This window comes from Triticum dicoccoides, chromosome 5A (genome assembly GCF_002162155.2).
Source record: "Triticum dicoccoides isolate Atlit2015 ecotype Zavitan chromosome 5A, WEW_v2.0, whole genome shotgun sequence".
Lineage (NCBI taxonomy): Eukaryota > Viridiplantae > Streptophyta > Magnoliopsida > Poales > Poaceae > Triticum > Triticum dicoccoides.
In genome coordinates, this window is record NC_041388.1 from 697,452,804 (window position 1) to 697,469,974 (window position 17,171).

The window sequence follows — 17,171 nt, forward strand, 5'->3', positions numbered from 1 at the left end:
ATCATGCAGCTGACAAAATCCATTTAAATGACAACCTGAGAACATGCTTCTGGATTAGTTTGACATAATTATCAGCTAACTTCCTGAGCACATTAGAGACTTCTTGCAAGAAATCACACTACCAATGTCAATACTCTTAAGTCTATCCATTTCAAATGTTCAAGAAAAATGGGTAGAGACATCATCATCTCCATAAGACTAAAAAAGCCGTCGTTATGCAATTATTCCATAATGTAACAGCATGAGACCTGCACATCATGGTGAGACAATAAAAGACCCCAAAGAAATACAAAGAGGTTGTGTTTAGACTAAACCAACATAGCAACTACTGGCTCAATAATGTTGATCTCATGCTCTTGGGCACACTGGATATAGCATGATATATTTCAAATATACAAGAGAAAACTTGACTAACAATTATTCCTGATAAAACTTTGGGGATGATGGTGAAGGCAAAAGTAAAAATACCTTGATTAGAGGCTCTTGCATATCTCACAGATACGTGATCTTGAATTTTGTTCCTAATAAGAATGAATTGCGAACTAGAAAAGCAAGTCCTCCATCAGGTGTTGATCAATATTTAATTTCTAGGTTCATGTGCATAGAACAAAATATGAAAGGGAATAGTGCCATTTCACTTGGAAGAATCTTATTCAATTTCTTGAAATTGAGTGATACCTCAACCACCTGCTTCAGCCTCTATGTTGCACTGCTGATGTTCGTTTAATTCTTCCCAAAAACCTAACATAATGAAAGAGACTAAAATGATAAGGTATGGACAAACAAGTTAGGGAGCAAACTGTTACTGTACTGGATAGTAAGACAATCAAAAAATCATAAGGAAATAAGTTACTAGGCAAAGGGGTGACCACAAACAGAGGATAGTTGTTACTTGATGCGTCAGTAAGTTAGTACAGAAGTTCAGAACAATAATGTAAGGAGTGACATCCATTCATCTATGCAATGTACTGATAATTTTCAGAGCAATGCAATATCTATGGGTCATCGCACCCAGACACTTGCATCCACCTTCTACAACTAAGAGCTACAATCATCTAGTTCCAGCAATGTAAAATTACACTCAGCAAGATTGCGCACCTTCTCCAGCAGGAACATCCAATTGTGTGCTTGCACTACAATTGTTCAATCTTTAATATAAGAAAGAAAAACCAAATACAACTTAAGGGAGAAGGAAGAACACGGTGAGCTTAAATATGAGGAATACACTAGAACTGTTAAGTACTACTCCCTCCGTTCAGAATTACTTGTCGTAGAAATGGAAAAAATATCTAGATACATCCATTTCTACGACAAGTAATTCGGAACGGAGGGAGGATAACAAGAGAATAGGAAATTCCAAGAAGCAAGTAGTAAAAGGAGTAACTAAATTAAGATGACATATAGTATGGCCCATGATAGGAGCCCCTGAACGTATCCCTGGCTTGTTCATTGTTATAACAGAGCATTCATATCTTGAGCAAAGCTGCTGGTAATAATCCTTTCCTGGTACAGTTTCATTGTCAATACTCTGAAATATAATGTCTAGGTGCATTTCGGATGTTCTTGAGCATATTGAAGATAGCATGATCTTGCAAGATAGAAAACTTGAATCAAAATTAATCAATACATGAATTTGGAGACAGGTAGGGAAATAGCAGAATGTACCATACCATGTCAAGGGCAAAGGATTTTACACGTCTCTTATAGTTGGATCATGAACCTTAAATCCTACTCCTGACCTGGATGAACTGTAACTAGGAAAAGGAGATATCAAATGGGTGATCATAAGTATCAATGTGGGGAATGGTACATACTATTTGGAAGAAAAATATGACACTATTTCTTGCCGTCGAGTGAATCTGAACTTCTTGCACGGATGATGTTCCTCATATTTGCAATGCAGCTGCTTAGCGCTTCCTGAATGTCAACATATTTAAAGCAAGTAAAATCAAAATGTATGGACAGAAAAAATAGAGATTGAATTATTATGCTATTGTGCAGTAAGTTAATGAAAAAAACTCACTGAAATAGAAAGAAAATTATCATTTAGTCTGAAACAATATTACATGCATTTTGGATAGGTACAGTTGTATCCAAAGTACTAATTGAAACTCCCCGAGTACACCCCAAGTATCCCACCTAGTCTTAGTAAATTTTTAAATCATGTGGCTACGTGTTGTTGCCTCCAAACTAATTTAAGAAATAAGGCAGAAATAAATGGTTGCAAATTTCTCAAAGAAATAACTGAAATTCAGATCGAGATTTGGGATCCAAGGAGCTGCACCAGTTTTGGTGATTATTATGCATCTAAACTACAGCTCTATAGATCGGATCTGAGGCCGGATTTGGGGATTCCTAGAGCTGCACCAGATTTGGGGATCCGGAGATGCCAGAAACAGGAAACAACAGAGTTTTGAGATTTAGGTCACGTACCTCCATGACGCCGGTGAACTGCTCGAGTTGGGGTAGATTCTCAACGGTGGCATCGATGGCGGCGTGGTCTGAGCAGGGCCATGGTGGAGGAGGAGGACAAGCGTTGGTGTCGCATGGTGATATCCAGAACGGAGATGGGACGACGCCGTGTCCCAGTAGCGGAGGAGCCATGGATGGTGGTGGCCGGCGGGTACAGATCCACATCATAGAGTGCAGGTTGAGGCGCTCGTGTGACCTTGGAAGGCGGGGAGCCATGGAGGGATGGTGGTCGGAGGCCTCAAAAGCAGAGGGATTGGGCGGCGCAGAAGGAAAGGATAAGGAGATCTGGGGGGATTGGATTTGGGCGTGCGCGATGACAGGCGCGAAAAGAGGGCTCCATGGCGGGGCGTAGTTTCCAGATGCGCGCGGCTGAATTCTTCGCGGCCTAGTGTTTCGCGGGTGGGCCGAAAATTATATTCCTGTCGGTACTTACTCAGCCCACAGGAATATTAGACATATCCCTGGCGTCCAGGAGTCGACCGACAGCCTAATTGTTTTTCCTGTGGGCTAGTCGCGGGCCCGACAGAAAAATTAGTCGACTCACAGAAATATTACGGTTTCTGGTAGTGTAAAGAGCATGATTGGTTTGATGCCAACATTTGGCATTGCCAATACTTGGCAAGCCAACAATTGGCAATATCAAAAGTTACCAAGATTTCACAACTTTTTCTGAGGTTGGCAAGTAAAATTGATAATCAACCAAACACTAGCTAATATTTGACATTTGCCAAAGGCGGCTGCTAGGCGCCGGTGGACTGGCGCTACTTTCGGCCGGTCGGACCTGAGCCGTCGGATGCTTTGCCCACGAACCATTAGATCTGTTAACTATTCTTTAATCCACTTCTCATATCGCTAGAGTCCAGGTCTTCTACCACACGTGAATCTCGCGACGCTGGGTCTTCCTCCATTGCTACACTACATCTTTCACCCCACCTCGATTATATTGCCCACGACCTTTTCTTCTCACCTTGGTGTAGGCCTGTAGCAGGCGCTGTTGTAAGGGCCGCGCGCGGGAGCTCTGCTGATTCCCGGCGGCAGCGCAACGCAAGCTGCTTGACGGGTGTTGTGAGCTGCGCCCCAGACGATGGTTCAACGACAGGTTGTGGATGCTACAAGGGCAGACAATAGATGCTGCAACGATGATGGAGACGATGGCATTGCAAACGGTGAAAGCTGGGAATGCCGATGGTCGCCGGCCGCCGCACCCGCCCACCTCATCTCAGTTGTCGGTGGCAGAAAAAATGTCTGCCGGCGTAGCAAAAAATCATGCTGGTTCCAACAAAAAAAGATCACCGTTTTCGCCGCCTGTTTGTGCGTCGACGGAGAATCTCTATGGTTCCAGCAAAAAACAATGCCGGATGTAGCATTTTGTGTCATAGATGCAGCTTTGGCAGATGGTTTCCAGCACCGGTAGTAGTCACATCCTCCAACTCTTATTCCCATAGGCATGAAACATCAAAACTCGTCATGAAAATGGCTGTAGCAATCAACAACACCTATCATTGGCAGATGGCATGAAACATCAAAACTCCCAATCATGAAGTTCTTAATTTTAAACAAAGGGAGGGAGAAAATCTAAAAGATGCTTGGCATAGAATTTGCAATGCTTAGAATAGATCCACTAAAAAGCAATCTACTTCCATTCTTCTTCGCAATTTTTATATAGGCATCACTCCTTGGAACAGATATATTCTTGATACCATTACCGGAGGAAATTTCTTGGGTAGCCACACCTTTGATTCTTATAATGCTATGTTAGATATGTTTGGCCCACCACCTCTTTTGGTTAATGGAACTATTTTAACTTTGGAACACGTGATGCAAATGCTTGAAATTATCGAAAATAAAGTTGCCACAGTAGAGTTGATCGAGAATTTGGATTAAAAAAATCCACTATCAAATTACTCAATACAGATCTAAGGTAGGAGTTACTCTGAAAAAATTTCGAGGGAAAGAACCCATAGTTAATGAAAAGATAGATCAAGATTCTACTAGAATTGATAAACTTGAGGATATTATTACCAACTTAGGGTCTGCCTATTCAGCCGTAAGAAACACTTCAAACCCTCCTACTACGAAAGTTGCCAAGTTTATGTATGTTCCTAAAAATAAGGGTGAATCTTCTAGTAAGGAAAATACGGATCTCAAATCAATAAGTGTTCATCCCAACTTTTTCACTATCATTAAGGAACCTTTTGCTACAAATGAATTTCTTAATTTCTTGTCTAGGAGTTTGATCATTAATAAAAAGAAGGAAATTCCTAAGGTTTATAAGTGTTCAATTGAAGAATTGCCTACCAAAGATGAAAATACCAAGATCTATTCTTGTTTTTATGCCTAGCTAGGGGCGTTAAACGATAGCGCTTGTTGGGAGGCAACCCAATTTTATTTTTGTTCCTTACTTTTTGTTCCTGTTTAGTAATAAATAAATCATCTATCCTATGTTATGATTGTGTTTTTATGTTTTAATTAGTGTTTGTGCCAAGTAAAGCCTTTAGGATCATCTTGGATGATTGTTGTTTGATCTTGCTGAAAAAAACAGAAAGTATATGCTCACGAGAATAATTTTCATTTTTACCCAGAGAGCGATAAAATACCAATTCCAACTGCAGTAGATCAGTATACAAATTATTTAGGTCGTCCTAATGTTTTAGGTTTTTTTGAGTTACAGAAGTATCGAAACCTACAGATTACTACAGACTGTTCTGTTTTTGACAGATTCTGTTTTCCGTGTGTTGTTTGCTTATTTTGATGAATCTGTGGCTAGTATCAGGGGATATGAACCATAGATAAATTTGGAATACATTAGGTTTAACACCAATATAAATAAAGAATGGGTTCATTACAGTACCTTAACTGGTGATTTGTTTTCTTATACTAACGGAGCTCATGAGATTTTCTGTTGAGTTTTGTGTTGTGAAGTTTTCAAGTTTCTGGGTAAAGATTTGATGGATTTTGGAACAAGGAGTGGCAAGAGCCTAAGCTTGGGGATTCCCAAGGAACCCCAAGGTAAAATCCAAGGACAACCAAAAGCCCAAGCTTGCGGATGCCCCGAAAGGCATCCCCTCTTTCATCTTCGTCTATCGGTAACTTTACTTGAGGCTATATTTTTATTCACCACATGATATGTGTTTTGCTTGGAGCGTCTTGTATGATTTGAGTCTTTGCTTTTTAGTTTACCACAATCATCCTTTCTGTACACACCTTTTGGGAGAGACACACATGAATCGGAATTTATTAGAATACTCTATGTGCTTCACTTATATCTTTTGAGCTAGATAATTTTGCTCTAGTTCTTCACTTATATTTTTTTTAAGCACGGTGGTGGTTTTATTTTGTAGAAATTATTGATCTCTCATGCTTCACTTATATTATTTTGAGAGTATTTTAGAACATCATGGTAATTTGCTTTGGTTATGAAATTAGTCATAATATGATAGGCATTCAAGATGGGTATGATAAAAAACTTTCATAAAAGTGCATTGAATACTATGAGAAGTTTGATTATTTATGATTGTTTTGAGATATGAAGATGGTGATATTAGAGTCATACTAGTTGAGTAGTTGTGAATCTGAGAGATACTTGTGTTAAAATTTGTGATTTCCGTAGCAGCACGTATGGTGAACCGTTATGTGATGACGTTGGAGCATGATTTATGTTCTTGATTGTCTTCCTTATGAGTGGCGGTCGGGGACGAGCGATGGTTTTTTCCTACCAATATATCCCCCTAAGCATGTGCGTAATACTTCGTTTCGATAAATGATAGATTTTTGCAATAAGTATGTGAGTTCTTTATGACTAATGTTGAGTCCATGGATTATACACACTCTCACCCTTCTACCATTGCTAGTCTCTCTAGTACCGCGCAACTTCCGCCGGTACCATAAAACCACCATTTACCTTACTCAAAACAGCCACCATACCTACCTATTATGGCATTTCCATAGCCATTCCGAGATATATTGTCATGCAACTTTCCACCGTTTCGTTTATTATGACATGATTCATCACCGTCATATTGCTTTGCATGATCATGTAGTTGACATCGTATTTGTGGCAAAGCCACCATTCATAATTTTCCATACATGTCACTCTTGATTCATTGCACATCCCGGTACACCGCCGGAGGCATTCACGTAGAGTCATATTTTGTTCTAAGTATCGAGTTGTAATTCTTGAGTTGTAAGTAAATAAAAGTGTGATGATCATCTATTATAGCATTGTCCTAGTGAGGAAAAAATGATGGAGACTATGATTCCCCCACAAGTCGGGATGAGACTCCAGACGAAAAAAAGAAAAAGAGGCCATAAAAAAAGAGAAAAGGCCCAAATAAAAAAACATGATGAGAGAAAAAGAGAGAAGGGGCAATGCTACTATCCCTTTTCCACACTTGTGCTTCAAAATAGGACCTTGATCTTCATGATAGAGAGTCTCTTATGTTGTCACTTTCATATACTGGTGGGAATTTTTCATTATAGAACTTGGCTTGTATATTCCAATGATGGGCTTCCTCAAAATGCCCTAGGTCTTCGTGAGCAAGCAAGTTGGATGCACACCCACTTAGTTTTTTTTGTTGAGATTTCATACATTTATAGCTCTAGTGCATCCATTGCATGACAATCCCTACTCACTCACATTAATATCTATTGATGGACATCTCCATAGCGCGTTGATACACCTAGTTGATGTGAGCCTATCTTCTCCATTTTGTCTTCTCCACAACCACCATTATAGTCCACATATAGTGCTATATCCATGGCTCACGCTCATGTATTGTGTGAAGATTGAAAAGGTTTGAGAACATCAAAATATGAAATAATTGCTTGACTTGTCATCGGGGTTGTGCATGATTTAAATATTTTGTGTGATGAAGATAGAGCATAGCCAGACTATATGATTTTGTAGGGATAAATTTCTTTGGCCATGTTATTTTGAGAAGACATAATTGCTTAGTTAGTATGCTTGAAGTATTATTATTTTTATGTCAATATTGAACTTTTATCTTGAATCTTTTGAATCTGAATATTCATGCCACAATAAAGAGAATTACATTGAAAATTATGTTATGGAGCATTCCACATCAAAAATTCTGTTTTTATCATTTACCTACTCGAGGACGAGCATGAATTAAGCTTGGGGATGCTTGATATGTCTCCAATGTATCTATAATTTTTTATTGTTCCATGCTATTATATTATCTGTTTTGGATGTTTAATGGTATTTAATATACCTTTTTATATTATTTTTGGGACTAACCTATTAACCGAAAGCCTAGTGCAAATTGCTGTTTTTTTTGCCTATTTCAGTGTTTCGCAGAAAAGGAATATCAAACGGAATGAAACCTTCGCGAGGATCTTTTTTGGAACAAACGTGATCCAGGAGACTTGGAGTGGATGTCAAGGAAGCATCGAGGGAGCCACGAGGCAGGAGGGTGCGCCCCAGGGGGTGGGCGCGCCCCCACCCTCGTGGGCCCCTCGCAGCTCCACCGACCTATTTCTTTCGCCTATATATACTCTTATACCCTAAAACCTTCAGGGAGAGCAACAAAACACCTTTTCCACCGCCGCAACCTTCTGTACCCGTGAGATCCCATCTTGGGGCCTTTTCCGTCGATCTGTCGGACGGGGATTCGATCACGGAGGGCTTCTACATCAACACCATAGCCTCTCTGATGATGTGTGAGTAGTTTACCACAGACCTTCGGGTCCATAGTTATTAGCTAGATGGCTTCTTCTCTCTCTCTGGATCTCAATACAAAGTTCTCCTCGATCTTCTTGGAGATCTATTCGGTGTAACTCTTTTTGCGGTGTGTTTGCCGAGATCCGATGAATTGTGGGTTTTTGACTTGATTATCTATGAATATTATTTGATTCTTCTCTGAATTCTTATATGCATGATTTGACATCTTTGCAAGTATCTTCGTATTACCGGTTTAGTTTGGCCTACTAGATTGATCTTTCTTGCAATGGGATAAGTGCTTAGCTTTGGGTTCAATCTTGTGGTGTCCTTTCCCAGTGACAGCAGGGGCAGCGAGGCACGTATTGTATTGTTGCCATCGAGGATAAAAAGATGGGGTTTATATCATATTGCTTGAATTTATCCCTCTACATCATGTCATCTTGCCTAAAGCGTTACTCCGTTCTTATGAACTTAATACTCTAGATGCATGCTGGATAGCGGTCGATGTGTGGAGTATTAGTAATAGATGCAGAATCGTTTCGGTCTACTTGTCACAGACATGATGCCTAGATTCATGATCATTGCCTTAGATATCATCATAACTATGCGCTTTTTTATCAATTGCTCGACAGTAATTTGTTTACCCATCGTAATACTTGCTATCTTGAGAGAAGCCACTAGTGAAACCTATGGCCCCCGAGTCTACTTTACATCATATTAAATTCCCATCAACTAGCCATTTCCGTCGCCGTTTATTTGCAATCTTTACTTTCCAATCTATAAAACAAAAAATACCAAAAATATTTATCTTATTATCTTTATCAGATCTCACTTCTGCAAGTGGCCGTGAAGGGATTGACAACCCCTTTATCGCATTGGTTGCAAGGTTCTTATTTGTTTGTGCAGGTACTAGGCGACTTGCGTGTAGTCTCCTACTGGATTGATACCTTGGTTCTCAAAAACTGAGGGAAATACTTACAGTACTTTGCTGCATCACCCTTTCCTCTTCAAGGGAAAACCAACGCATGCTCAAGAGGTAGCAGAGCCAATCCTGTGGTTGAACTTGTCCATAGCATCATCCATCCTGTCATTCAACTAAGGTAGCCGCTGTCGCTGTGCTGGTATAGTTGCTCAGACGCTAGGGAGTCGAGGCGTCGATGGAAGGATTTCACTCCTTGGGGTATCGCGTCGCCGGCCTCTGGTGCCTAGATTTAAATCTAGGTACCAACCCTCCTCCTTTAGTACTTTCCCCATCGGATCGAATCTCTAGTCATTGGCTGGCCTTGGTGGTGTGAGATCTCGACCAGGAGAAATCCATTGGTCGTCCTCGACGACCAAGCCAGTGGCAACGTCTCCAGGCGCCACGCCCGTCCTTTGTCCTTTGACATATGACTAAAGTCAGTGCATGTAGCATTGAACATGAGGTGAACTCGCTCCTTAATGATTCACAATTTTCCACTTATGAGACATAGCTAGTACTTCAAACGGATGTGCTATGTGTTATCAGGTTTCAAGAGTATATCCATGGAGAAGCTAGGAGCAATAGGCAAGACGGTGCCGAACCGGAGCAAGAAGACCAAGAGGAAACATAGCACAGAGGCTGCCTTGTTGATTAGGGCGCGACTTACAATATAAACGATTCTTGCTACCAGCCCGGCCCGGCCATTCTTATTTCCCTTTCATCACTTGGACCAATGAACGACAAGACATCCCTTTGACAGACCCTAAACAATCTGACGCGAGGGAGTTCCACGGCACAATGGAAGAGGGCGGCGGCTGCCTTGCGCGCATCTACTAAGGCTGCCGGCGGCTGCAAAGAAGTGGCGCAGCAGGACGAATTTGGTTCGCCCTCCCGCTCCGCGATGGCCCCTCCGCCATGGAGCGCGTGCTCGCCCTCCGGGACGCCCTTCCTAGTGCCCGCGCAACACCTGTTCGACCGACGGTCGAGCCAGCATGCTCCGATGTCAGAGCGCACTTTGGACGGCCGCGTACCGTTTCCTTGGTCAACCGCGGAGTAAGGCACGCAGAAGCAGGGACCCAGTCCTCTGGTTGAACTTGTCCATAGCATCAGCCATCCCGCGGTTCAACTGCGGTAGCTGCCACCCTTGTGCATGATGGTTGATGCTATGGATAAATTCCACCCCATGGTTGTGCATATACCCCATTGAAAGAATATGTCTCTTTTAGCCGACAATCTATTTGAAGCAAGGTGTCCCTTGTCCCAGTCATTCAATTGAATTATTCTTTATGTCATCATACAAACTGTCATTGGACTCTCATAGACTCCTTTTGCAGAATGGGTAGGATGGATGTTTGCTGTGGATGAATCCCACTAGATGATTCATTTCAGACTACCACCTCATGCAGCTCCCGTTATTGTACTTATACTGACTCTAATTTTAGTATGCCTTACTCAAACTGTGTTATCTAGGAAAGGGTAGTCAAATCTAGACCTGATTACTGTTAGATGTGTATAGCCCCTTTTTGGTTTATCCCCATTGTATAAGGGGTTTATTGCACTTTACCACACATGTACATGTAATGGCCTTTGGCCCTCAGTGAATACAAGTTGCTCATTATCCAACATGGTATCAGATGTTAGGTTAGCCTCTCTCCCGCATGATTCAACTCCGTGTGTGCTCCATTCCTGATTTCCCTCGTCTCCGGCCGTCCCCGATTCCATTCCGGTTGTCCCTGCCCGTCTCTACTCGTTGCTAGTCGTGCTCGCCCTCGACTGGATCCGCCTCCCCAAGGGCACTGCCACCGGCCTCCTCTCATCCTGGCCGTTCCCGCTCCATCCCCGACTGGATCCGCTGCTCCAGCTGCCGATCTCCTCTCGCGCCAACTTCTCCCGCTCCTTTCTCGTTTGGCTGCTACCACTCCATCTCTGTCTAGCTGTCGCCACCTCTTTCCCGTCCGGCCGCTACCTGCTGCCTGCCCGGCCGGCTGGTTCCGGCAGCGGTCGCCCATGCTGGTTCCCGCTTGATTCCTGGCCTCAACCGAGCCGTTGCTCGATCCAGATTGAGAGTTCTGCGTCAGTTGACTTCCTCAAAAAAGAGCTTCTCATGTCTTCTTCGGGCTATGTCGCTGTTCCCCGATGCTCTGTGATCTTCGATGGCACCAACTATGCTGAGTTTGTGGGTTTCATGCGTATCCATATGCGCGATCTTCTTATGTGGGGTGTTCTCTCTAGCGACGTCCCCTATCCGCCGTGCCCTGTTGCTCCCGTGGCTCCTACCCCGTCGGTGCCGCTGATTCTTCCTGCTGAGGCTTCCCAGGCTCATCGGCATGCAGCCAAGGCTCTCGATGATGCTGCAGTTGATGCTTATGATCAGCAGGTATCAACTTATTCAGATGCTCTTTCTGTATACCGAGATGATCTGTCTGCTTACACTCAGTGGTGCAATGATGATGCTCGAGCTGCTGCCATTCTCACTGCGAGTGTCCTCCCTCACTTTGCTTTGGAATTCATGGGACTCAGCACCGTTGCAGCGATGTGGTCCCTCTGGTGATGCTCTCTACGTATCTGTGTTGCACCGGGAGCACGCACTCCAGCAAGGTGATTCCTCTATTGATGAGTTCTATTCACAGTGCTCTGCCATCTGGTGCCAGCTTGACTCTCTTCGGACAATTGTTTGTGGAACTTGCCATTGCTGTCAGACTACACGGCCTGATTTGGAGTTTCAGAGGGTCCATGAGTTCTTATCTCATCTCCGCTCTGAGTTCGAGCCTCGACGTGCTCACTTGCTTGCTCGTGGTCGTGTGCCTGTCTCGGAGGTGCTTGCCGAGCTTCGTGCTGAGGAGACCCGCCTTCACACTGCTGGGTTGCTTGCGATTCCATCTGTGTTGGCTGCTCCACCGCTCCTACCCACACCTTCAGGGGGGCTGGTCACCCTCTCTATGTTGAGAAGGGTCTATCGCGTCGTGACACCTTCTGTGGTTACTGCTCTCGGTCAGGTCACCCAGAGTCTGATTGCCATGAGAAGAAGCATGACCAGCAGTGCTCCTCTTCTAGTGGGACTCCTAGATCTTCCTCGACTCAGTCACTCACTGACTAGGACATCGTGCGCGCGGCTCAAGCGCCTTCTGGCTTCCTATGGTTCTTCATCGACGGGTTCTGCTGCTGCTGTGACTGCTTTCACCACCTCATCACTGCCAGCATCTACACTGTCAGGTACATCTTCATGGGTTCGGGACTCTGGAGCTTCCTTTCATATGTCCTCTGACTCTTCAGCATTGTCTTCTCTTCGCCCTTTGATAACCCACCAGTATAGGGGATCGCAACAGTTTTCGAGCGGTAGAGTATTCAACATAAATTAATTGATTTGACACAAGGGGAGCTAGCCAAAGAATACTCTCTAGTATTAACAGTTGAGTTGTCAATTCAAACGCACCTGAAAGACTTAATATCTGTAGCGAAGTATTTAGTAGCAAACTAATATGATAGTAGTGGTAACGGTGGCAAAAGTAACGGTAGCAGTTTTGTAGTGGTTGTAACAGTGGCAGCGAAAAAGTAACTAAGTAAAGATCAATATGTGTAAAGCTCGTAGGCAATGGATCAGTGATGGATAATTATGTCGGATGCGATTCCTCATGCAATGGTTATAACATAGGGTGACATAGAACTAGCTCCAGTTCATCAATGTAATGTAGGAATGTATTCCGAATATAGTCATACGTGCTTATGGAAAAGAACTTGCATGACATCTTTTGTCCTACCCTCCCATGGCAGCGGGGTCCTATCGAAAACTAAGGGATATTAAGGCCTCCTTTTAATAGAGTACCATAACAAAGCATTAACACTTTGTGAATACATGAACTCCTCAAACTACGGTCATCACCGGTAAGTATCCTGATTATTGTCACTTCGGGGTTAACGGATCATAACATATAATAGGTGACTATAGACTTGCAAGATAGGATCAAGAACTCACATATATTCATGAAAACATAATAGGTTCAGATCTGAAATCATGGCACTCGGGCCCTAGTGACAAGCATTAAGCATAAGAAAGTCATAGCAACATCAATCTCAGAACATAGTGGATACTAGGGATCAAACCCTAACAAAACTAACTCGATTACATGGTAAATCTCATCCAACCCATCACCGTCCAGCAAGCCTACGATGGAATTACTCACGCACGGTGGTGAGCATCACGAAATTGGTGATGGAGGAAGGTTGATGATGACGATGGCGACAGATTCCCCTCTCCGGAGCCCCGAACGAACTCCAGATCAGCCCTCCCGAGAGAGATTAGGGCTTGGAGGTGGCTCTGTATCGTAAAACGTGATGAATCCTTCTCTCTGATTTTTTTCTCCCCGAACATGAATATATAGAATTGGAGTTGAGGTCGGTGGAGCACCAGGGGGCCCACGAGGCATGGGGGTGCGCCCAGGTGGGGTAGGCGCGCCCCACCCTCGTGGACATGTTGTGGGACCGCTGGCCTTGATTCTTTCGCCAATATTTTTTATATATTCCAAAAATATTCTCCATTGATTTTCAGGTCATTCCGAGAACTTTAATTTTTTCACAAAAATAACACCATGGCAATTTTGCTAAACAGCGCCAGTCCGGGTTAGTTCCATTCAAGTCATGCAAGTTAGAGTCCAAAACAAGGGAAAAAGTGTTTGGAAAAGTAGATACGATGGAGACGTATCAACTCCCCCAAGCTTAAACCTTTGGTTGTCCTCAAGCATTTCAGTTGGTAAACTGAAAGTGATAAAGACAAATTTTACAAACTCTGTTTGCTCTTGTTGTTGTAAATATGTAGAGCCAGCATTCAAGTTTTCAGCAAAGATTATGAACTAACCATATTCACAATAACATTTAGGTCTCATGTTTACTCATATCAATGGCATAATAAACTAGCGAGCAATAATAATAAATCTCGGATGACAACACTTCCTCAAAACAATCATAATATGATATAACAAGATGGTATCTCGCTAGCCCTTTCTGAGACCGCAAAACATAAATAGAGAGCACCTCTGAAGATCAAGGGCTGTCTGGAAATTGTAATTCATGGTAAAAGAGATCCAGTCACAGTCATACTCAATGTAAACTAATAATAATGCATGCAAATGACAGCGGTGCTCTCCAACTGGTGCTTTTTAATAAGAGGATGATGACTCAACATAAAGGTAAATAGATAGGCCCTTCGCAGAGGGAAGAAAGGATTCGTAGAGGTGCCAGAGCTCGCTTTTGAAATAGAGATGAATAATATTTTGAGAAGTATACTTTCATTGTCAACATAACAACCAAACGATCTCGATATCTTCCATGCTACACACACTATAGGCGGTTCCCAAGCAGAATAGTAAAGATTATACTCCCCCTACCACCAACAAACATCAATCCATGGCTTTTCTGAAACAATGGGTGCCTCTAGCTAACAACAATCCTGGGGGACTTTTGTTTGCAATTATTTTTATTCGATTTGAGCATGGGACTGGGCATCCCGGTTACCAGCCATTTTCTTGTGAGTGAGGAGCGGAGTCCACTCCTCTTGAGAATAACTCGCCTAACATGGAAGATATAGACAACCCTAGTTAATGCATGAGCTATTCGAGCATACAAAACAGAATTTCATTTGAAGGTTTAGAGTTTGGCACATACAAATTTACTTGGAACGGCAGGTAGATACCACATATAGGAAGGTATGGTGGACTCATATGGGATAATTTTGGGGTTTATGAAATTGGATGCACAAGCAGTATTCCCGCTTAGTACAAGTGAAGGCTAGAAAGAGACTGGGAAGCGACCAGGTAGAGAGCGACAACAGTCATGAACATGCATTAAAATTAATAAACACTGAATGCAAGAATGAGTAGGATATAATTCACCATGAACATAAATATCGTGGAGGCTATGTTGATTTATTTCAACTACATGCGTGAACATGTGCCAAGTCAAGCCACTCGAATCGTTCAAAGGAGGATACCACCCTATCATACCACATTGCAACCATTTTAATAGCATGTTGGCACGCAAGGTAAACCATTATAAACTCCTAGCTACTTAAGCATGGCATGAGCAACTATAGCCTTTAATTGTCATTGCAAACATGTTTCATTCATAATAGGCTGAATCAGGAACGATGAACTAATCATATTTACAAAAACAAGAGAGGTCCACTTCGTACCAGCTTCTCTCATCTCAATCAGTCCATCATATATCGTCATTATTGCCTTTCACTTGGACAACCTAATAGTGTGGGTAATAAAAATAGTGCACGTGCATTGGACTAAGCTGAAATCTACAAGAATTCTATTCAAGGGAAAAGACAAGGTAATACGGGATCTTTGTTAGATCAACAATAATGCATATGAGAGCCACTCAACATTTTCATTATGGTCTTCTCCTCTCGACCCCCAAAGGAAAGAAATAAAACTATTTACACGAGAAAGCTCCCAACAAACAAAAGAAAAATGAGAAATATTTTTGGGTTTTCTTTTAATTATTACTACTACAAGCATGGAAAGTAAACTAGCTAAAAGCTAAAACTAATTTTTTTTGTTTTTTATTAAGGTTTTTCAAACACACAAGAAGAAAGCTTAAAAAGAAAATAAACTACCATGGATAATACAATGAAAAAGTATGAGCACCGACAACTGGCATGAGTGTGTGAACATGAATGTAATGCCAGTGAGACATACATACTCCCCCAAGCTTAGGCTTTTGGCCTAAGTTGGTCTATGGCTGGCCCGGTGGATATCTGAAGTTGAAGCTGGGGTCGTACTGAGATGCAACAGCTACTGCCTGAAGAGTTGCAGCCTGGAGGCGAGCTGCCTCCATCCTCCTCTCATACTCGTTCGCCTCCTCCCTGGTTATAACATATATCCCTTTTGTCTGAAAGTCAAAGAAAGTAGGAGCAGGGAGAGCAACATGGACGGTGCGTCGTCTGTCAAAGATTAGTCGGTACTAGAGGAACTGATCGTTCCTCTCAACAAACTCATGACGAACCATAGCATTATAATCTAGATAAGCAGGAGGCAATTCAATATCGTTCTCATGTATGGGTATCTCAAGAAAATTAGCTACACGAGTTGCATAAATTCCACCAAACAAGTCTCCAGTTAAACTATTAAGATGCAACCTACGTGCAACAATAGCCCCCAAGTTGTATTGTTTATCAGCCGATACCGCACTCTTGAGGACACTAAGATCTGGAACACACATGTGGCAAGCCTCATATTTACCGTTAATGCATCTACCCACGAAGAGAGCAAAATAATGTATGTCAGGAAAATGAATGCTCCCTATGGTAGCTTGTGTTATTTATCTAGATTCCCCCATATTGATACTAGCAAGAAATTCTTTAAATTCAGATTTGCGAAGTTCACTAACACTACCGCACTGCGGGAGTTTACAAGCAGTATTAAAATCTTCTGAGTCCATGGTATAAGACTTATCATAGAGATCAAATATGACAGTGTGAGAATTGCGTGATGATGTAAATTTAAACCTTCTCACAAAGGAATCAGTAAAGTGATAATATTGGGGGCACTTATCTCACACGAAGCCCTCAAGTTCAACATTACACACATACGCGTCAAATTCCTCCTTAATTCCTGCTTGAACCATAAAATCTTCTGACGGCCATTCACAAGGCCACACTTTTGAGCTTCTCTTGGTAGTTCATAGTCCGACTCACGTATCGCGGGCCTGGGTGCTTGCTTCCTTGAGGAACCACCTTGGTACATTTTCCGAAACATATTTTTTCCTCTGAAAAATTTCTGAAACTTTTAGTAACTCAAAATAAAAGTGAACCAAACTCAATAAGATTGATAGAAACTACTCCCACAAGTGCCTAGAGGCTATATCATGCATTAAAACTACTTTTGACCACATAAATTTGACATGCAAGATCAAGAACATGGTCACCTAAGCAGCAAAAATTTGCAATAAATAAAGCACTAGAACAAAAACTAATTGGAACATTGGAGGAGTCACATACCGAAGAACAATCCCCCAAAGCAGTTTTGTGAATGGAGCTTAGAGCAAGGAGATCGAAAA

The 17,171-nt window shown here is 42.3% G+C and overlaps 1 protein-coding gene across 1 annotated transcript; it reads right to left on the minus strand.

Annotated features, from left to right (window-relative positions):
• Positions 1–1,565: 1,565 nt before the first annotated feature.
• On the minus strand, positions 1,566–2,766 carry LOC119298518. Its single transcript, XM_037575890.1, has 2 exons — positions 2,434–2,766; positions 1,566–1,917 (listed from the first exon to the last, which is right to left on the minus strand). The coding sequence occupies exons 1-2, from the start codon at positions 2,686–2,688 to the stop codon at positions 1,837–1,839; spliced, it is 336 nt and encodes a 111-aa protein (XP_037431787.1). The 5' UTR covers positions 2,689–2,766; the 3' UTR covers positions 1,566–1,836.
• Between the last annotated feature and the right edge of the window lie 14,405 nt (positions 2,767–17,171).

Excerpts from the sequence above, each read along its gene's own strand:
- LOC119298518 (XM_037575890.1), bottom strand. The coding sequence starts at position 2,688 with ATGGCTCCCCGCCTTCCAAGGTCACACGAGCGCCTCAACCTGCACTCT. Across the intron at positions 1,918-2,433 it reads AGTTCACCGGCGTCATGGAG|GAAGCGCTAAGCAGCTGCAT; the intron begins GTACGTGACCTA and ends GTTGACATTCAG.